Below are 24,026 nucleotides of genomic sequence, written 5' to 3' on the forward strand. Positions count from 1 at the left end.
ATCGATCCATCTGAACAGTAAGTCGTTTGGTTCATACATTGGAAAATCATTTCATATCGTGCCATAAGGCGGGCTGCGCGGGTTTCCTAAAATAGTGATGTGAAATAAATCAATGATCGTTGTCGATATGGTTGTCTAAAAAACCGTTTGCGGCGTGTGAATCTGCTGGGAACGCGGTCGTATGAGAGAATACAGACTTGGAATGCCCGTGGTGTAACTCTACCGCGCTTATAGGACATTTTTATGACTGTAACTGCTTACTTTACAGGCGGGTAGGTAAGTGTTAGGGTTATACTGGGAACTTCGTACTGTTTCAGGATTTGCGCCCGGTTAATGGCAATAGGGTCGTCCCTATTCAATCTCAACGATGAGAAAAAAAATACGTTATGAAACTCTTCAAAATAATAGAGTGAAATGACACTGGTTCGAATTTTAAACATTACGTTGTTACGTAGAATAAGAAAAATATCTACTAGGGGCCTATCTAGTAAACATTACTGTGTATTGTAAAATACAATAAAATTTTCGTGTTCATTGCATTATATGGGACTTAAACAGTGGGCAAGGAGTATTTACACTACTTATCCCCCATAAGTACTCCTTAGTCCTTCGGAGATGCACTCGTGATGCTATGTTATTATTATAATTTAAAATTTGTAGTTTTTATAAAGATTTTATAAATGTCAATTTGTTTGCCGTAACGCAAATTTTCGTCGGATGGCATTGACAAAAAATATGACAGACAATAATTTATTTCCGTTTCAACAATATATACATACATCATCATCACTAATTTAAGAGCCATTCAAGTAGCATTCTCCATGCTACTTTTTAGGGAAAAATAGGGCAGTACAAAATCATGAATTTTACGACGGAAGATTCCCCTTGATTGACCTCAACTCAGAATCATGGCCTGAATCATCCCTGAAAGTTTTCGTTATGATGTCACTAACACCCTGTATACACGCAAACATCTAAAATTGAGAATAACGTTCCCCCATCACGCAGACTTCGTGCCGTATGCGAGTCTCCTCCCATATTGCACAACGCACAGTTAGCGCATCAATCACCGAGTGCGTAGATGCGTAAACCGGAACGCATCTTCATTGGTCGACGGTCTGTAGGTATTTGTATTGCAGTGTTTAATGTCTGGCATAACTTTGCATTGTTTACATTGGTTTAAGATTTTAGAAATGTTTTTTTTAATCATTGTTACTCGTTCGTCTTGCTAGGGATGTACCTCTGACTGGCCCAATGAGAAGTATTTATTGTAGATTTGCCGCAAATGGCATCAACTACTTGGCCGGACAAATGGGGAGCGCTGAGGTCTCCCATCTGGTACAAAATTGAGAATTTGGCTCAGTGCGTCTTCTGAGAGGATAAGTATTGTATGAGGTAGATCATCGACCACGTCGGCGGGGTCGGTAGCGGGTATCATTAGAGGACGTCAGTAGTACACAGAAAAAAGATAGCATGTGAAAACAAGCGTACAGTCATCTTCATTGAATGGAACTAGTGGCATATTACACCCACACGCTACGGTCTGGCAATCATGCGCATCGTTATAACATTGGTGATATATTATATACAAACAGCTGCCACTAAATAGTATTCACATCACTAACAACAACACAACGACAAACACAACACAAAGGGATCACAAAGTGATTTTTTGTGATATGTCCCCACCGGGATTCGAACCCAGGACGTCCGGATCGTGAGCCCAACGCTCAACACTAAACCACGGAGGCCGTGTTATGTATGTTATTCGATAAAATGACGTTACAAAGACAAATACCTAGATTAATAAATTTATTTTATTCTTATTCTTCTTAAATAGTTTACATCTGTCGCTGATCTATCAAAAATTCATGTTCTTTAAAACTAGGTAAGTGGGTATATAAATCAAACATTCAATACAGTAGCAAAAGCTTTTAACACCTAGAATAATTTATTTTTAATAAGTTTACTTGTCGTCATTGTAACTTGTTACGTTAAGTGTGATATAAAACTAGTATATTAAATGTTAATGTATTTTAAATCATACATATGTAAAGAAGACAATAAATTTAAATTCTATCGCTGATTTATTATTTAAGTGTTCGACCTAATTGATATATTTATTAACCATATGTTTCAATCAACTTCAATGTGAGCCGATAACATTTAGTGTAGATATATTCAAACCTTTTAACGATTTCAATCTGATTGCGAATTAACAAGAAGTTTCATAATCACTGATCGCATTGCATCCTAACTCGTTCATAAGAACGCACTTACTCGTAACTGCCCAACAACCGGGTAGGTAAAATTGCGATCAGAGATACAATTCGCACCTCGCACGGAAATAATATTGGCATTATTATTGGTTGATAAATAAAGCAATTTATCGATGGCATAGTTTATCGCGCCAACACTTAGATAAATACGCGGCGTAAACTAAAGCGAAACGCGTAATTTATTTGTGTATTTTTACATAACAGAGCAGTGGGACGAGTTAACGTTTCTATTCGGAATGCGTAAAAGCCCACAAAAGACGTTAGTGGCACGTTTAGAGTGGCTTCTAGCGAATGTATGGACGAATAAGCGATTCAAATGCTAATATATCACGAGGCGGCGTGGCGTGACGACGTTCATTGGCTCCGGTGTTTACATTAACATACATAGCCGCGCCGCCCCGCCCACCGCAACGTCACGCATCCGAACATCGTTAATTACGAGTAATTAGTGAATCGTGACCGGTAACGCGATGGGTGCGCGCGAATGTTCTAAATGTCTAAGCGGTAATCGTGCGCCGGCTCAAGTACTGGAACTTGTCACCAATTCACAGCGCGGACACTCTATACAAATATCTCGTTCTTACTGTGTGCTGCTTGACCACGTGCGTGCGTTCGAGATTGACTATTGCGCGCGCTCGCTTGCTCCTTAAAGTTTTACGGCTTAAAAAGACTAAAGTGGCTTCCATCTGGGTGGGTAAGGCAAATCATACTCGCTCCAATCTCGTATTGGTGCGGGGCAGAGAGTGTCCCTTCTATTCGTAGAAATATTATTCTATGTCCGATTTGCAAGTAGCGAGTGGTGTACAAATATGGCGCATGCGCCGCGTCGTGTTCGCTTCCTCGAGCGGTTAAGCGGCGCCTTTGATAGTTTTATCACTTACCGAACTATGCTTCCTATTGTAAAGGTTTCACCGCTGATCGAATTCTCCGTTATAGCACTTTCTCTTACATTTTCGTTGCATGTTTTATACATGAACTAGGCTACGTAAATAGACTGTAATTTTAGCACAAAAGCCTATTCTATTGAATAGATTAAGTGAAAAACTTATTTACATTATAGTTTAAAAGAAACATTCGTGACTCTAGTTTCTATAAGTAGTAACATAACACTCAAAATTCCACAAACACCGCAATCTAACTTGCAGGAACAAGCCTCAGTCCAGTAAAGGTGCCCGTCCACATAATTGCCGCTAAACCACGCCAACAAAGACCTGTGTCGGGCCAGAATCGGCACAATACGATGTTATTCGCTTACAAGCCTTACAAGACAGGTACAAGAGTGTGGCTAACAAATCATAAGTATGCACCGAAGTGCACGAGTCCACCCGATATGGTTCGAGCTGCTCGTTCCATAGATTTATGTGCCCGCTCGCTTTTGGCGGGAATTAGCCCCAGTGTCGAATGGAAGGCGTGACTGGACAAAGTAGATGCGCTTCTTTGTGATAATAAGGTGGACATAAAACATACATACATACAAAACCTCACGACTGTATCCCAATTAGTTAATGTACAAGGTTCAATATAAATTGTGAAATTCTGATTACTAAATAAAGACAGGTCTAAAACTAACGAAAAACATTTTCTTTTTTCTTTTTAACTTATTAAATTAATTTTAGACAAGAAAAACGTAATAAAAAGTGCGACATTTTATCACGTTTTCTATGACGTCATAGTGTGGTTTTTCCTTACCAATTCCATAGTAATTTCGTGTTTTGACGTTTAGTAAAAAGTAACTTATTTGACTAGTTGGAAACTAGCCTATTGCATTCCATCACAAGATGACGTAATAAGCTGGACAGTTGCCCTTATGCGTCGTAAGAAAGTAGAGAAGCATTGTTTAAATACTACGGTTCGCTTCTTAGTTATGCTAACGCAAATTTCCATCAAAAAAAGTAAGTTAAACTGTAAGTAACTGCTAATTAGTTCTAAATAAAAATAACAACAATTAATAGGTCGATTTTCCCAATGATATTACTTTTAATATATTTAATTAAATAAGTACTTTGTGAATGCGAATAGAAATGCAGAGCTTCCTGTTAATTACCTACCTACTATTAACCATAAATTACTTCTTACTTTAGTAGGCCGGAGTGTGATGGTGGCTGAGTTCGGATAGGGACCCAGACCTACGGGGTATAACGTAGAACCTTGCCCAGGAATAGGGATACGGGTGAAGACCTCAACGGTGGCAGAGGCGGAGATGGGAGCCATCGGTACCTCACTGCAAGACGGAAGGGGCAAATCACAGGGACCTGGTGTAACTTGGAACCTGACAGAAGGCAACAGTAACTGTCATGTACTATTCAGAGGCGGAGGACAGGTGTCCTAGTGCGGGTTTGAATTGAACTACTCTGACCATCCCACTCACGTCAGACAGAGTACTGCGGGGTGGTAGGCAAGAGGGCAACCACTGCTCTATTTTTCCCAAGAAAAGTAGCATGGAGAATTAAAAGAAATTAGCGATGATGAACCATAATCACATTTTAAGGATCTATTGCGACATTTCTCACCATGGAGCAAGAAACGAGGTATTAGTTTTGAACTGTGCAATCAAAAGACAGACGCCACGTAGAGCCATTAAACAAACAACAACTTTTTTTACGTTTTCACTACAACGAGCGCATTTTTTGCGAATGGAATTCCATAGTATCTGCTTACCACGGTGGGAAATAGACGTGAGTTTATGTATGTAGAGCACAATATCAGCAATTAGGTAGCTTTCAAAAAACTACGTAAGTACCTACAACCACAGCTCCTCAAGAAGCTTAAATACTTCATAAACACCTTCAACATAAAAACAAAAAAAGAAATATATATATATATATTTAATTTGTAAATGTATTATAATAATTTTAATAAATTTTGATAATTTATATACAATCTCCTAGTTTATAAGAATTTCTATATTATATTATTCCATATGTCTCGATTGTCTTTTGTTTTGTCTGCTATCAAATAACAACAGATTCCGTATAGGCGATCGTGACTGGTACTCCGAAGCCTACCAAAAAGGCATCATTCAAAGACCAATCCATCAAGTATAATGAGATGTAATGAAATCGTAATATAGTTAGCATATGCGACTATATCGATGCGCGCGCGTGACGAACGTGGGTGATGTGCGCCGATCAATCACATTATGACGCCGTTCAATTATTGTACAGACGACAGATAAGGTTAAAGTTTATATTTGGGTATACTGATCGATTGGATAGCCGCTGTTGTCCTCACTAAATATAAACTAAGTTTCTAACGGTGACCCACAGTGATTATATCGGGCAGAGTCTATCATTAATGCGCTTTACCAATCTTGATCCAAAAAAGCTAGGTCCAAATACAAATATACTTAAATGAAAGAAAATAGTTACAAAAGAGACTTAACTAGGTATATGTGAAATGGCGACAACCATAAGGCGAGGATATATGTAAGAATTTAAAGATTGCGGGTGCAAACTAAGAAATCAGAAATCAGAAATCAGAATCATTTATTCAACGTAATTATCATGGATAAACTTGTTGAAGGTCAATGTAACATTTTTGAATTTACGTCATTTCGCAAGGTGTTATGGCTGAGGAGAAGAAATGACAAGAAACTACAACAGCAACACATCTTTTAAAAACCAATGAGGATATACATTACAAGTTATTTAATAACTAGAGGAACACATTCAATACCAGACATTTTTATCATTTAGGTAGTCATTAATCTTATAATAAGCTTTTTTACATAAAGTAAGCTTTACGTGAGCTTTAAATTTATTTTCTGACAAATTTAAAATATTATCTGGTATTTTATTGTAAAAACGTATACATAACCCCAAAAAAGATGAATTTAATTTACTTAATCTAGAATTTTGAATAGCAATTTTATGTTTATTTCTTGTATTGTAAGTATGCCTTTCACAGTTTCTCGGAAGGAGAGATAAGTTTTTACGTACATACATAATGTTTTCATATATATATTGACTTGCGACCGTCAGTATATTTATTTCTTTAAACAGCTCCCTCAAAGAGTCCCGACAACGCAGCTTATAAATAGCGCGAACTGCTCTTTTTTGAATGATGAAAATAGTTTCTACATCAGCGGCTCGACCCCACAGCAAAATACCGTAAGACATTATGCTGTGGAAGTAGCTGAAGTAGACAAGTCTAGCAGTGGGTACATCTGTGAGTTGTCGGATCCTTCTGACGGCATATGCTGCTGAACTTAGCTTGCCCGCTAGTGATACAATATGTGGGCCCCATTGAAGTTTTGAATCTACAGTAATTCCTAAGAAAACTGTGTGTTCAACAAAATCTAGTTTCTCGTCGTTAATTTTAATGTTATTATTTACTTTCTTTACGTTTGGTAGAACAAATTTAATACACTTCGTTTTCTTAGCATTTAGAACTAGGTTATTTACTGTAAACCAACTTAGAACCTGCGACACAGCGCTGTTTGCTTCGTCAAATTCCTTTAACTTTCTGTCGACTTTAAATATAAGAGAAGTGTCATCCGCGAACAGCACAATGTCAGCTTGGTTCTGTACTACATAAGGTAAATCATTTATGTACACTAAAAAAAGAAACGGACCCAAAATGGATCCTTGAGGAACTCCCATTTGAACATGAGAGCCCGAAGAAGTTGTACTATTGATTTGTACCTTTTGTATCCTACCACCTAGATATGAATTTAACAAACTGAGAGCTCCATTATTTAGTCCATAGTGCCTCAATTTCAAAAGCATAAGTACAGCTTACCAATAAATACATGCACAATAATAAATAAATATATAATGGCCCCGATTTCTGCATACACTACCTAAGTTTATTTTAAATTATACTCTCTCATTCTTCTCTGTCAGTCGTCTTCTCCGTACTCACACCTTTTACACACATAATATTCTTCTTCACACAATCCATCCACTTTCTTGGGGCGCCCTCGACTTCCCGCTCCTCCATCCACATTCATTCATTAATTGTTATGTAGAATACGTACTATTATTTATAAATATTTAAAATCTAAGTGTAAGAATATCGCACGGCTATATTATTTACATTTTAGTCTAATGTTCTCGCTTTTCTTGAATAAATTTGGAAAAAAAAATATCCTGCGTGGATCATAATATCTAGCTTAAGCTCCCTCAACCAAGTCTCTGCCCCATCCGTCACACAAAGCAGCGTCACATAATTTGGAAAATCAGTGCCCACAAGTCAAGATGGTATGATACCTTTTCTTGCTTACTGTATTCCGATTATCGGCTATTATTTATATAATAACACTGTTGTAGTAGCGTGGGCAGTGAAAGGAAGACCCGAAACCCAATCCGTTCACGCTTCTAACGTCTTTTTTGGACTACAGAGAGCTTCTTGTTAAAGGTCTATCAAACATGATATTTAATCTACAACATTATCTGGTACATTTTAAGCAACAAAAAGGTAGAAAGGTAGACTTTCCTCATCATCATCATTATCAGCCGTACGACGCCCACTGCTGGGCATAGGCCTCCCCCAAGGATCTCCACGACGATCGGTCCTGCGCTGCCCGCATCCTGTGGCTTCCCGCGACCTTCACCAGATCGTCGGCCCACCTTGTAGCGGGCCTACCCACTGAGCGTCTTCCAACACGTAGTCGCCATTCGAGAACCCACTTCGAGAACCATTGGCCACTTTAGTCTGTTCATATTGAAGGATTTTTTTAACCTCTTGCGGCCGAGATATCCGGACAATAAAGTTAATAATAATAATAAAGTTAATAAGACAAGAGCTTGTCAACTGCAATATTATCTGAAACGAGCTATCATTAGAAATTAAACTTGATACGTACTTAATCTGAAACCGTAAACCCAACCACACCTTATCGATCCTTAAAACCAACCCATTGGTATATTTCAAGCTAATTTTAGAGCCCCGTAAACACACCTAAGCCTATACCTAGCAAACAAGGGTAGATATATACTATTAAAACAATAAAATAGGTTTACACTGCTTAACAAGTCAATGAAAATCTTACCGTAATAAATTGTTGATACTACGCACACTTCGGAACTCTCAGTGAGGACATAAAGTTGCGTTGTTACAAGTACATTTACCTAGTATTTATTTAGTACCTGCGATATACTAGACTTAAGGTAAATCTTACCAGTAATGCAGCTGTTCTTTTCTCGAAACGAGATCCAAATGACGTCATAGGATTATTCAACAATGTAGCGGTTAACTTGTATCATAATAAGCATACTAAGCTCTGCTAATGGTAACAATTTATGACTAGCTGGTCATAACTACTGGGAACATCATTACAATTATAAACAAAATAGGTATTGATAAGTGTTGTGTGTCACTTAATTTGACTTGCCAGTCGATAAAACTACATTTTATAGAAAAGGTTACCTCTAAAAGCTATTCACATTAATTTTATATTACAATAATTTATATCAGACTTTATGTCCCTCTATGTCCAAAAAACTCCACAAGAAAACTATGTAAGTCCAGTCCAATCGTAAACTGCCTATATACGTCCCACTGCTGGGCACAGGCCTCCCCTCAATCAACCGGAGGGGGTCCGGGGGGGAGGGGGGCCCGGGGGGGGCCAGTCCAATCAAATCCATTTAAAGTTTTAAATAGTTTAATGTATTTTTTATTTATAAATCTGCTGATTTTTCTTAAACTTAATGTTAATTTAATTTGACGTATTTTTAGAGTTCTCAAACTGAAGTAAGATTAAGTTTAGTCTGCCAGAATCAGCATCCAATCGATACCTCTTCCTATTTAAGTATGCAACACCTAAAATCTTCATTCAGTAGTGAGTGCTCTAGTTATCTGTGTCGCAACCCTGTGGGCGTAATACCAGCGTAGGAGCGGGCATCTATCACGCCCCACCAGGGCTCATTTCGCAACGGATTAGCATACCAGCTTAGGATGTTTGATGTAGGAAGCAAACTGGCCACTTGTCACCTCCAATATGCATGACTTCACTTCTAGGTTGAAGCTCACGCGACACGACTAACTTGTTTTAGATTGGGTAATAGTTTATTTTTAATTAATAGGTGGAAAGTTTTAGCTGATTAAAGTGGTTGATTATTTGGTTAATACACGCCTAGTTTTACTCTGTAAACGTACCTTGTACCTCAGTATTACAGCAATCGTACCTAATAATATTTTGTTAAAATCGCGTTCATTTTAGAGACCAATAGAAATGGGACTTTTTTTAAGGTACAAAGTTTTTGCTGCCATATTGTCATTTTGTAGGGTCTAAGTCTAAAAATAATCAAGATAATCAGGGTGTCTATTGTTACAGGTGGTTGGCGCGCGAGCCCGATGAGCGCGTGCGCGGCGGCCGCCATGCGCGAAAAGCACGCGGCGCCGCGCCGCCTCGCCTCCCCGCCGCCTTCGCCGCTTGAGCGCCCCAGCCCGCTCGGCTCGCCGCGAGCAGACGAACCCCTCGACCTCCGTGTCACGCACAAGCGCCCCCAACGACTAGAAGATGAGAACTGTAACCTCATCGCGCCATCACCGCCGCCGCACCCGACTCACCCGGCGCATCCCGCGCATCCAGCTCTCCTCCAGTTCTGCAGACGGCTCCCGCTGGCGCTGCCGGCGTCGTTTGGCCGCTACCCCTTCCTCCCCGCGGCGGCGGCCACCCTTCTGGCCCCCGGCGCCCCAAGAGCACCCCCAGTGCCTCCTAGCCCCGGCGCCCCCCGCGCTCGGGACCGCTACACCTGCTCGTACTGTGGAAAAGCTTTCCCTCGCAGCGCCAATCTCACGAGACATCTCCGAACGCACACGGGCGAGCAACCGTACCGCTGTAAATACTGCGAGCGCTCCTTCTCGATATCGTCCAATTTACAACGACACGTGAGGAATATCCATAACAAGGAGCGGCCGTTCCGGTGTCGTCACTGTGATCGCTGCTTCGGACAACAAACGAACCTGGACCGACATCTGAAGAAGCACGAAGCGGAGAATGGTGATGACGGTCGCCGGCGGTCTCCGGACGAGACGTACTTTGAGGAGATCAGGTCGTTCATGGGCCGCGTCGCCCCCGCCGCACGCCGCGCGGCCGCCGCCGCTGCCTCCGCCGCCGACCACACCTGATAGTGGCCTCAACCCTCGCACTTGCAATAATCTGGTCGATGCATCCAATGACTCTTATATTTAAAATTCTACAGGACTTAATTTTGAGTTTGAGAGTTGTTACCCGAACAGGCAACAGTATGGTGCGCCAAAACGAGACTCGTCGTTTTAAGTTATTCACTAGTTACAAAATTTTATAATTATATGTACAAAATTGCAGATTGTAATAAGCTTTTACTGTGAAACAATGACTATGGAAAGTACAAAATTGTACAAAAGGAAATACTGCTTTAAATGTGAATGCGCCAAGCGCAGGTTATGTACAGGTTCGTTACAGAAAATGGTCTGATATTACATTCCATGTTAAACATCTAAGCTCAGGAGCATTTGCCGCCCGTTGGCTATGGTATAAGAGTGAAGTGATAACGCATCTCATGTACTTATTGTAAATAGGTCTTTCGATCAAAGTACGTCATAGCTTAGTTAGCCGCATACCGAATTTTCACTACCGATAGAAATACAAAACTAGATGTAAAATAATATTCCTTGTCATAAAAGACATTAAATAAGTAGGTAAATCTATAATTAAGTGTTCAGAGTGTTCGATATATAATAGAGTTACAGTTTATTGATAATTGTATGAATGTACCTAGTTTCTTTTATAATTATTTTTTTGTAAATTTTGCTTTATTCGTTTGTAAAATAATTAGTATTATTAGTCTGAGAGGAAACGCCGGTTACCAATAAAAATATAACTTGTTGCTTATTGAAGATATTATAAATATTTTAATGAAATGTTAGAAAAGTTTGTTTAAAAAATGATCTAATCGCTCGAAAATTTTTCCCTATATCTTTGTGTTGCGTAAATTATTTTGTGTTGGCTCCTGCTACTGAAATAATGTAGCTTCGCCGACGCAATGGTTGTTAAGTTTCAAGATATTACGCATATTAGAAATATATTTTATCATATTTTGAGATTTTTAATTAGAAAATAAACAAACAATTGGAGATTAAACGAAAGTTGTAATTATGTCTTCCAAAATTTAACTAAAATAAGATATGAATCTGTGATTTTAATTTATTACTGGGCTGCAATTCGGACTTGAAATTCATTTGCCTACATTCACCATTAAAGTCTCTCAAAGAACTAATCTAAACGTTCCTTTAAGTAGGTATAGATAGATCTCTATAATTGTTACGAGTATAAAATGACGATGATTTACTTTATAATTCTCTTATTTACTTTCCAACCATCCTAATGTTATTTTATAAAATCTTGTATATATACCTAAGAGGCAGTAATATTTATAATTATACCTATTCATTCAATGTTACCTTTGTAAAAGGCTAATAAAGTTTTCCTTTGATTTTTAATGAATCGATCTTACAAACACGCTATTGAAGAAACAACGAGAAAATTAATTGTACAATCTTTCTAGGCACTGAGGGGTTAAAAAGGCCACATCGAAGCAATTCATCTAAAAAAGCAATATTGCAATTTGACATTTGCGCATATAAAAGTAAGTGCGCAATGCAAACAAATGTCAAATAGCAATATTGCTTTCTTAGATGAATTGCTTCGATGTGGGCTTTCTAAACACCCTGGTTTTCTATATATAATAAGAGCGAGGAGATTTTGTCCCCTCTAAACAATATCTGAATTTTATCGTGTTTCTATTAGTACCTCCTAAATTAGTAAAAAATATTGTTGACCCATAAATACTTCAGGGTTGCCTTACCTTACTGTTATACTCGTACCAAATCACGTTGGAATCAATAAGAGATGCTATTTAACTTATCACTAGGATGTCTAAGAAATAGAGATTATTACCTTACGTTTTCTACTTTTGATACCTATTGTCGTTCAAAGGTCACCGAACACCTTGAAATAAATAACATTAAAATTTTCTTGGATTTTTATTATTAACCTTCTTTGCAATCAGAGTTCTTGGGAGTACTAGAACATAGTTGGGTTAAGGGTAAATAATTGTGCTCTGTAACAAATGTGAAACCTAGATGCCTGTGGATCTGGCCACATCTGAAAATCCTTCTCGCCACTCCACATTTTATCGCTAAACAAACTGAAAATATAGAAGTACAAATACCTGACTCAAAAAGCCTGAATAACTCAGGGAGAGATTCATGCACAAAACGAAGTCCGAGCCTAATACAATTTAGATCGGCGCCATCTTGAAATCGAAGGGCGCCGCGGGCAGCGCTTGCGCAGTGCACGAGCGGCGTTTACGATATGATTATGCTTTATTGCCATTAATTTGCGACAAACAAAACCGCCCAGCACCACAGACCGCCATGTTAGCGAACCCAGATTTATCTGAGTAATTAGATAAATAGACTTCTAGCCTCGAGCGAGAGATGATTGGCAGATACCATTTGCATTGAATATGGATAGGTTGAAAATGCTTGACCCTAATTTCGGATTTTATATGATTAAGCTTAAGTACAAGCCGGCTTACACCATAATCAACACACTCCGAGACTCCTTCCTTAAAAGGATTGGAAAAAGTAAGTAGTCATACGTTAACAGGTCATCTGTTATTAAGTATAAGATAATCAAATATGAATCGTGTTGTAAACACCGTTATATGCTTTTAGTCGGTTTCTACATCGTAACCGGGACTAAACGCAGCGTAATCAGATTTTTTCTCTATCGCAGACGACAGATCTGTATTTTAGTCAATGAACAAACAATTCTCGTTTAGCTAGAGCTTCGAGCCAGCAACTTCCGTGTCGCCTAACTCAGTAGACTTGAATAACGATTCCAAACCATTTACATAATTACCTTTGAACAATTTGAAATAATGATTTACTTCAACTAAAGAGACGTTATCTCGATTCCGGATCTTATTTTCGGACTGTTGATATCGAAACACCTTCGCAATAGAAAGGTAAACCAATTTCAAGGACAGTGCATTGTAATCTTGTCGAGCAGTTTATCACTAACAATGGATACCGACAAAAAGTAAATCGCCTTTCTAAATTTATTTGTCGGCTTGTAGTATTGGCTGGAATATGTCTACAGGTAGGTATGTACCACGACGTGACGTTACGTGCAGAGATCTAGATTCAGTACCTATGTATAATATCATTCTAAACACAAGTCGAACAAGAACGGAATCACTAAGATTGTAGTACAAGCTATAAAGGTATGCCCATAAGCGGGATAAGCTATGACGCACATAAGGACTTAGACAAAATGGCGAGTTACATAATAACAGTGTTTCGATGTTTCCATTTAAATTGCATCTGGTTCAGAAAATAAGTTCTATGTAGCGCAGTTCAGCGCTTATCGCTACGAGACTCCCTCTCTTACAACACCATTGTAAGATATATGCCTATCTAAAAACCTTCAGCAATATTGAACTAAATACATAACAAAATTTAATAGACACCCTATTTATCAGGGTAAGTTCCGAATGCCGTCAGAAGCTAGGATCAAGTACTCAAATTATAGTCACTACCTACTCGATCGAATGCAGAGTAAAATTATTACATACAAGCTATGAGTTATGTTGACTCGTCCATTTTAGACGGCGATACGGCTGACCACCTATCACGTGGGTCTAACAGAAAGCTCGGTAAGGTGTGGGTACTTAGCTCATCTCGCAATGGAGGTACCTCTGACTACTTCCAATAGGTATGTAGGTGTGAGGTTATGTTTAGAAGCTAAAAATATAAACAGAAATGGAATTTGATAGAGCCAAAACGAATAGCTTAAAAATTATCAGTCGCCAGTCTCCGATGACTTGCACCGCAGCGGAATAGAAGTGCCAGGGCAGGGTGGGGCCGGCCGGTTGCACAACGATGGCACGGCGCGGGCGCGGGCCGCGCGGCTTGTTAGCGGCCGGCGCGTGCGCCGCCACCGTTGCGTTGCGTTACATTATTTATTGCTTATTGAAAAACTACCGATACCTTTGCAGAATTACAACTTTTGTGGTCGGTTCCGCTACCCGAATTCTGTGCAAAACACTTTTTCGTTCACCAAACGACTTTGGCAATGTGGTTGCGCAAAAAGCAACTATGTATAACAACGCAATTATGGATGTTATCGTTTTGTTTAGAAAGTCGAGGAAGTTGTAGTATCACGAAAGGCATAGTAATATTGGAGAGGTAGAAACGCAATCTTGGGCCGTGTAACTGGAGACATTTTCAAATGTCTATTGTAAAGTTGTGGACATCGGGCGTATAAAAAGCTTTTATTGAGATGACATTATTGCTTTTGAAACTATTTGCATGGAATAATTGGGCAAAAAATGCACATACTTTCAGTTTTTTTTTGCTTGATTGTGATTTGTCAACTTGCCACACTGGTGTGTAGTCGCGCTGACATACAGTGACGCAACGCTCCTTGAGACAGTTCTGCGTAATAATTATAAAGCATATTCAACGGAATATTGTTATGAAAGGTCGTCTAGTACACAGATAAGATGTAACCGTCGAAATCAACCTGCCTGTGGTCAGTTGCGAGATTTTCGAGAGCATACTTTGCGGTGACACGTGACAAAGATGTAAAGTTGATGGATATGACACCATGGAATATACAGTAGTATACTATGGCACGCTGCTCTGGTACCAAATATTTAATAATAATAATAATAATAATAATAACTTTATTGCACAAAATAGGAGAAATACAAAAATTGTTTACTTAAAACTAAAGGTGTGCTTATAATCTAATTAGTTTTCAGGAGTTGTACAGGGGTCCCCAAACTAGGCAATGCCTGAATCTTGGGGAACCAGATATTTTTTTTATATTTTATTAGCCTTAATTTTACTTACAATGTAAAATTATAACAAAAAAACAAAAGAAAACAAAGATAGGCATTACAAAATAAAGTGTAGTATATTTGTAAATTGAGGAAGAGGTATGTAGAAAATTTATTTTACGAGGTCTTCAGTAGTGGAATAGTCCAGGGTGAGTAACCAGTCTGTTAACACGGACTTTGCTAGCGGAATAGGGCAGTCTATAATACAGCAAGACTTAGCTACTGCATTGTAAGTGCGAGATCTCACAAACTCTCCAAATCTACCCGCGAAAGCCGTGTTAACAGTCGGCAAAGGTACGCTGAAAATGCGTTTTTTTAACAGTTCTTTATATGTGTCAGAATTTAATATGTGTTTTTGGGTGATAATGCATGTCTTTAGAATAAATAACTGTCGAATTGTTAGTACCTTGGCTTCCTTATACAAGGTGTCTGTGGGGTATCTGTAGGGTTTCTTCAGCATTACTTTTAGAACTGATCTTTGTGCTCTCTCTGCATCCTTGAGCTTAGTTTTTGCAGCACTACCCCAAACGGAGACACAATAGCTGGCAACCGACTGACATATAGCTATATAAACAGATCTTAAAAGAGTTTTATCAGCAGACGACCTTAATTTCTTAATTATTCCTATGGTCTTTCTAATACGTTTTGAAAGGCATTGAATATGAGCATCAAAATTTAAATGTTGATCTATCATCATGCTAAGATACTTGATATCCATTACACGCTGTATGGTACTACAGTTACATAGTTGTGGAGATGCCATATCACAAACATGAATTTTAATGTCATTTGTTACAGGTGGACTGGATGCGGCGGTTTTGTGGAAACATATGTATTTGGATTTTTTGTTGTTTAACGTTAAGAGATTATTCCTTAGCCAGTTATTAATGACTGACATACCATGCTCAGCAGATTGGAACGTATCTTTCCATTTTTTCCCTTCGAAAAGAACAACGGTGTCATCTGCGTAGCAGATAACTTCAGCATTTGGTAGAGTAAGATTGTGAATGTCGTTCATATAAATTATGAACAAGGTAGGTCCTAATATACTCCCTTGAGGAACCCCGAAATGTACTGGAGTAAGGTCACTTGTATGAGATCCTATTCTTACTAACTGCACCCGACTAGAGAGGTAACTAGTGAACCAGTTGAGGGCGAGTCCTCTAACACCAAGCTGTTTTAATTTACTAATTAAAATTTTGGAAGAGACGGTATCGAAGGCTTTAGCCAGGTCTAAGAAGATACCGATGCACTTGCTATTATTGTCAAGTTTATTAGAAATAAGCTCAGTTAAAAGTGTAGCCGCCTCTTCTGTAGATTTATTATGCCTGAAGCCGAATTGTCTGGATGAGAGAAGATTATTTGACTCTAAGTATTTCACCAACCGTTTATTTACTATTTTTTCAAGCACCTTGGATAATACGCTAAGCAGTGATATAGGTCTATAGTTCCCTGGAGATGTCTTAGATCCATCTTTATAGATGGGAGTGATAGAGGCCACTTTCCAGAGCTCCGGGAAACGACCTGTACTTAAACTTAAGTTGAATATGTGAACGAGAGGAGAACATAATATGTCCCTTATATACTTTAAAAGACTGGAGCTAATTTTGTCTAAGCCAGGGGCACTATCTGTCTTAAGTTGGTTTATAATGCATTGTACCTCTAGTTCGTCCGTGGGTTCCAAAAAGAAGGAGTCCATTGGTCCATTGGTATCAGGTACATTATTTGCCAGTTGGTCCTCAGTGACATCAATTTCTTGAATAATCCTCTTGGCCAAGTTTTCACCAACGGTAGAGAAGAATTTGTTACAAGTGTTAAGGGAATCTACGGTATTAGCACCTATTGTTGTAAGTTCAGCAGCTTGACAATTTTTTATTTTATTGGTGTTGCAAATTCTCTTAATGGTCTTCCAGAGTAGTTTTGGGTCGCCGTTATTGGACTGAAGTTCTTGTTTTTCATATTCAATTCTTAATTTTCGCAGTAACATATTATGGAAGTTTCTGTACCGCTTGTAAGTGATTTCAAGAATCTCGTCGTTTGGAAATTGTTTAAGTTTTGCATGCAGGCGATCCCGATGACGAGAGCATCTAAGCAGACCTGGAGTTATCCACGGCTGGATAACGTACTTTGATCGGCTGATTTTTATTTCTTTCGAATTATTTGCAATGGCCGTCTTTATTAATTCCATTAACACTTCCACAGCTTTATCGACGTTATCCAGTGCTGTAACCACACTCCAGTCTACCGACGCGAGTTCTTCACCTACACCGTCATAGTCAATTATCATACGCGATCTTTGTATGCTACGCTTTTCGTTTGTGGTAAGTCCTACAATGACTATTTTGTGGTCTGTAATATCAGAGTTGCAGACTATACCAATGGCAGGGAATTTGGACTTAACAAATCCGTGGTCCAGACATGATGTTAACCGAGTAGGCATAGTTATTGCTGGTATAAAACCATGTTCCGCAAGTAAGCAAAGATATTCGGTTGATTCAGATGATAAAGTATTGATATTTATATCCCCAGCTAATATGACACTTTTTTTATTTTTGTGTATTTCGAGGTTATCGTTTAATGCGGACAAGAAAATGCTGAAGTCTCTAAATGCAGGCGATCTGTATATGCCAAAAATGGTTACAACATTAGGTATATCTATTATTAGACAACATGCTTCATCAAAACTTGGTTCAGTCACTGTCGCACACCAGGAGGATTTAGTGTAAGCTACTACTCCTCCATTTTGATTGATATTATGCAGTGTGAAATGTGAGTCGTAGCCTGGTATACTATCGATAATTGTGGAGTCATTCAGTCTACATTCTGTAAGGATTAGTATGTCGAATTCTAAATTGGTTCTGTGTATGTATATTAGTAAAGTATCAAGATTCTTTTTAACACTACGAATATTCAAAGAGATTAGGCTCTTGCATATTTCCGGCGAATTTATTTCGTGACATTGTATATCAAGCATCGAGTCAATGTCAGTAGTTAGGTCTAAGTTACCCATATTTTAACAGAAGTAATTTCTATCAAGTTTAAAAAGTTAGATATGATGGCTTGAGGTGTGCAGAGTTTGCAAGAGCATAATATATGAAAATTAAGATGATTATAGAGTAAAAGTGGTTGTAAACTAGAGGTAATATATAAATTCAAAAAATGATAAAATGGTGATAACGTGAAGACCAAATATTGTTTTTTACAAGGATTTTTACCTACTTTTAAGTGTAGATTTTGGGTGTAAATTGTGCGTATAAACAAAGAAAAACTTAAAAAGTAATTAATAATCAAAAAGTAAAGCATAGAACTTAAAATAAACAAAACAATGAGATCTGCAATGGAAGTGAAGTTATTAAGGAACTTAATCTTAAACAGTACGTAGTGTACAATCAATAATTCAATTAGAGTAAAGATATTAGGAACAAGAAGTTAATTCCAGTCGACGCTCGGGCGAGGTGTTGTGTGTTTTAAGCTTTTCTAAGATAGCATCCGAAGTCACGTGTAAGACAGAGCTGGTTTCCGAACGTCGCATGAATATATTCCCGTTGGATGTCCAGGAATATTTGAAACCCAATTCAGAACCAAGCTTTCTTGCCTTACTAAAAAGAATTCTGTTTTCTTTAGTCAGGTGCTCGTTCAGGTATACTCGACGCGAATTTCCGGGAACGTTCAGCGAGTCCGTAGTGAGGTTGCGGCGCACCCGCGCAGCACGCAGCAGCTGGTCGCGCGGCGCGCGGCGCGTCATTGTCAGCACCACCGGGCGCGGCCGCTCCAAGCCCCCCGCGCCACCGCCGCGGAGGCCGACTCGCTTAACGTCATCTACGTCTCGTGGGTCCAGTTCTATACCCAGCTTGGTGGAGATCACAGTGACTATTTGTTGCAGATTTTCACTGTTGCTTTCGGTTAAACCGGTTATTTTAACATCTTTGCATAGGCGGCGTTGCTCTTTTGAAGAAATAGTGTGACGCAGCTCGGCTACTTCTGCACGAAGGCTGATGACCTCCGCTCTATATTTGTCCACTTCTTTTACTTGCGTTTTCATATCGGCCAGCTCTTGCCTAAACGTTGCTACATCTTCCGAAGTAGAGTTCAAAGATTTGGTGAATTCACGCATTTCCGTCTTCATGGAGATGAAGACATCCCGCAGTTCTTTTATGGCACTGGTGAACGATGTCACCACTTCGGCGGGCACTTCCATCTTGGCAAGACTTTCCGCAGATGACATAAAATTGTTTCCAGCTTCTTCCAGAGATGTATCTTGCTGTAGCTGGTGCAATGGAGCACTAAGGGACTTCTCGTTTTTAGAATTTCCTTTACAGGTTGGGCAGCAGAATTGCAGTTTGTTTGTTTTTATAGGCTTCAGGTCATCTCGAGTCATATGCAAGCATGCAGCGTGGTACTCCGCAGGGCATCTCGTACAAGTTATTAATGAGGCTCCACCCTCCAAGACGTTTTTACCTTTACAGGGTTTGTTACAGGTACCACACACCATATTTATAAAAAGGTAAAATTTTCAAAATATGTGCTCTGCTCTAAAGCGCCCTCTGTTTAAAACACAACGGAACTTTTGCCCAAGCTTCTAAATACTGAATCAATGATAAAAACGTGGAAAGGTTCCTGTAGGACTGTCGTAGTTACCGTGACGACCGATAGATGTCCGTAATTTACAACAAATTGTTGATAAACCAAATAGTCAGTTTTAGGTTATAACAGTAGTTGAGTGATGTAAAAGTTGTATTTATAAACAGTATCTTCATACACATCGAACACTATATGTTGTTTTTTAAATATAAATCGACCACACTCACATAATGACACTTTTGGTGTTGAATACAGTTGATACTCAAGCCGTAATACAATTTAAGTTTTACGCAAGATCAACAGAGATTTTTTGGAGAAAACACTAGTACTTGTTAGTAACGGATATTAAAGTCACTTACACTATCTCTTTTGTAAAATAAATAGGAATTTAATTAAGAAAGTAAATAAAATTTAGGTAACGGCTAATTCACTATGTTTACATTGGCAGCGCCCCCTGGCGAAAAAAAAAAGATGTACCAAATATTTAATTGTCTTATTTTTATTGCCTTTAAATCAGGTTCAAAATAATTTTGTATTAATAAATCAAAGTATTTAAATGGGACAATACTTTCCTTTTAGCGTTAACATGAGAGTTTTTGACAGGCTGTTGACATCAATTTCCTTATGTTCAGATTAAGCGGATACGCACTGATTTTTTTTTTCAACCTAAATGTTAACGTTTAAACAATTACTGGTGCTAATTCCTGTAAATACCATATAATTTTATTTTAAGTTATATCTGTCATTTTCTTATCCGCCGAAAAGGAAAAGGACGGGTAACCGACAAGCATAAAATTTATGGAACATACGTCAATTTCAAACACAAATCTAAACCAACCGTCTAAAAATTTTACATCAGTCAATAACCCGTCAAACGGATTGCATACCAGGGACGTACCTTTTTGATTCGCCCGGGTTATTCATTCATTTACTCATTCTTCCTAAAATTAAGAGCTGTGAATCATCCGTCCCTTTCCTTTTCGACGGATATGAAAATGACGGATATAACTTAAAATAAAATTAGGCGGTGTCTGCAGAAATCGGGGCCATTACTCACGTAAAATAATAGATTTTTCAAGACTATTCCATTATTTTTCACCTCAAGTAATTTCAATTATATTTCTGAACTGATGGACTAAAACACGATAAAATATAACATCAAAGTGTAAATCACGCAACCGCGTTTTATGTTATGTAAATGTAATCCAATGTCTCTTCCAGTAAATTTTTTAGACCGTCACAATGTAACAGGTGACCGATCCATCATAGTGCCCAGCGAGGTGGCTAATTAACGGAAAGCAAGGTCGTACGTGATGAAACAGGCCTAACACCCACTTGGCTGTCACAAAAACATGTCTTGCGAAACCCGATGCGTTTCTTTTACACTCATTACTTAATTACATAAGTTTCCTAGTTAACAATCTAATGAATTAGATCAATATCCATCCTTCGCGCTTTCACTCTTCTAAAAGTTCTTATTAACATAACATAAGCTCACGACTATATCCGAATTCAAGTAGCCAGAGATATCCATTGCAAGATAAACTATTTAAGTACCCACACCCCACCGAGCTTTCTGTTAGACTAACGTACCTACTAGGTGATGGCCGTATCGCCGTCTACAATGGTCGAACCAACTGTGTTAGTGAAAACTGCACTTAAAATAAATTAATAACTCATTGGAAACAAGACCGGAGTTCAGAAAATTGTCATCATAACAAATGAAAAGTCAAACCGGGCGACCAAATACGTAAGGTATTGTCGATTGGCGTAAAATGAATCCTTAAATCCAGGAAAGTATCTGACGGCTTAACCGAGACTTATCTTGCAGATTGTAATACAACCATCGGACGCTTATCCAGAGGATGAGCTATCAGACACTTAACAGCAAAAGGTAGAAACATACATACATAAACTCTCGCTATTTCCACCGGCAGGGTAACCTGAGACAATGGACTTCTATTTGCTTCCAACCTGACATACACAAATCTATTTTTCGTTTTATTATTGTCGAAGTAATTTACAAGCTTGTTTTTCCTAAACTAAACTGTAAACTTCACAACAGACATTCTAATTAGGTTGTCAAAGTCCGTTTCAACTAAACCTTAATCGTCAGTCCATTTAAGTTGTCCCTTTTGACAGCGACTTCCGAATCCTAATTCCAAACCTGTGGAACTAGACCATAGAATAAAGAATAATATTACTTACAGAACGGACACTCTACTGTAACAATTCTTATCGGTGCTGCGCTAGATTTACCTCACCCATCGCTTTGTCTCACTTTACAAGCTGCCAAATGTACTGAAGGATTTGCCGATAAGGAAATTCAAGGTTGTCTTATATAGATATTTGTGTGAACAATGTTTTTATAGCACGGAGGAGTTTTTGACATGTATAATTAGTATATTGACATGATTGTATTGTAAATTTGACTATGTATTTTATATTGTATCTTTTATTCTAAACTAACAATGTTATTTAAAAACTTTTGACACGGTCTTACGACTCTATGTTCGCATACCAACTGATTTGGTTAAATACACTTCTCATCAAAAAAATCGAAACACTTCCGTTTTCATTGTTTCTGTCCGAATTTAACACAAAAAAGAATTCATACGATGAAAAAAAAAACATAAATGTATAGCTGGCAGTTTGGCCATTACAGTAATAAGCGAAAATTCTAAATTCAAAATTAGAATTTCATTTGTTTATCTTATAAACGAAATGAATCACTGTTTTGAGACAAATGTGTGTTTAGGGTTGGAGTACATTTAGCGTTTAAAAACTAAAAATTGGCGCCTATCCTTAAACTTTTTGTTTTTTATTTCAATACTGTGACTTTGGGACGTCTGAAAAAAGGTTTTTTTTCTAAAACGTATGGATACTTCGCCCACAGAAGTCGCCCAAGTTGTGGCATTGCTGGATTCTGGCCTTAGTCAGCGTGTTGTGGCTGCAAGACTGCATCTAAGCCTGTCATCTGTTCATAGAGTCTATAAACGTTATCGGGAGACTGGTTTGTTCACGCGCCGTTCAGGATCTGGCAGGAATCGGGTCACTTCTGAGCGAGATGATCGATTTATTGTAACAACTTCTTTAAGAAATCGACGCCTTAACGCTTTTCAACTGCAGCAGCGGCTTCGTGTTGTACGAAGGGTGGCTGTAAGTGACTCTACAATTAAAAGAAGGTTGAAGGATCGTGGACTGGTACCGCATAAGCCAGCAAATGGGCCGAAATTAACTGCAGACCATCGAAGAGCGCGCCTTAACTTTGCACGTGAGCACCTAAATTGGTCATACCTACAGTGGAGCAAAGTTCTCTTTTCTGATGAGTGTAAAATTATGCTGTATGGTAACGACGGAAGGAACAAGGTCTACAGAAGAGACGGAGAACGCTATGCACAATGCTGCATTGAAGAAAAGGTCAGCTATGGTGGCGGTTCGTGGACGGTTTGGGGAGGAATCAGCGCCGACGGTAAGACAGAGCTTGCTTTCGTGTCTGGGCCACGTCTGCCTGCACTAAACTGTCATCGGTACGTCGAAGAGTGTCTCGAGCCTCATGTGATGCCCTATGCACATTTTATTGGCAACGGCTTCATATTCATGCACGACAATGCTAGGGCTCACACCGCGGGCGTCGTACGAGATTATCTTAACGAAGTCGATATCTCTATTATGGAATGGCCAGCAAGAAGCCCGGACATGAATCCCATTGAACATCTGTGGGATGAATTAAAGAGACGAATTCGAGCAAGAGATCCTGCCCCAGAAACACTTAGCCAGCTGCAAGATGCAATCCAAGAGGAATGGGACAATATACCACAGCATGTGATCGTGACTCTCATCCGATCGATGAAGAACCGTATGGAAGCAGTAATTAGAGCTCGGGGAGGGAATACAAGTTATTAAATAAACGTTTTTTAGCTTTTTTTTCATTTACGTGTGTTGTTTTATCCATTTCCTTTATACTCCATACGGAATAAAAATGACTCATTTAACAAAATACGAAACCTATGAAAAATTCATTTAAATTTAGGACATTAACATTAAGATTTGATAAGCTCATATTACTCACTATTAAACGACATTTAACATTTATTCCTAAATGTACACATTTTTCTGATAATCCTGACAAAACGTAAACTTGCAAGGTGTTTCGATTTTTTTGATGAGAAGTGTATATAATAATATTATGAATGACATTGACCACATTCAAAGAAAATAAAGATTTCATTTCATTTCATTTAGTCTAAATCCCTTAAGCCGCACAGACTGTTTGTCTCGCTTCCTATAGGCTACTTGACAACCTCGTCAAATGTGAAACTTTTTACAA

The 24,026-nt window shown here is 38.5% G+C and overlaps 1 protein-coding gene across 1 annotated transcript in view; it reads left to right on the plus strand.

Annotated features, from left to right (window-relative positions):
• Positions 1-12,217, plus strand: part of LOC126373586 (transcription factor hamlet-like) — a 136,387-nt gene extending 124,170 nt beyond the window's left edge. The window contains exon 3 of the mRNA XM_050019769.1: positions 9,556-12,217. Coding sequence (XP_049875726.1) covers positions 9,576-10,352 — 777 coding nt within the window. The 5' untranslated portion in view covers positions 9,556-9,575 and the 3' untranslated portion in view covers positions 10,353-12,217. The remainder of the gene's footprint in view (positions 1-9,555) is intronic.
• Positions 12,218-24,026: the final 11,809 nt, after the last annotated feature.

Source organism: Pectinophora gossypiella, chromosome 16 (assembly GCF_024362695.1).
Source record: "Pectinophora gossypiella chromosome 16, ilPecGoss1.1, whole genome shotgun sequence".
NCBI lineage: Eukaryota > Metazoa > Arthropoda > Insecta > Lepidoptera > Gelechiidae > Pectinophora > Pectinophora gossypiella.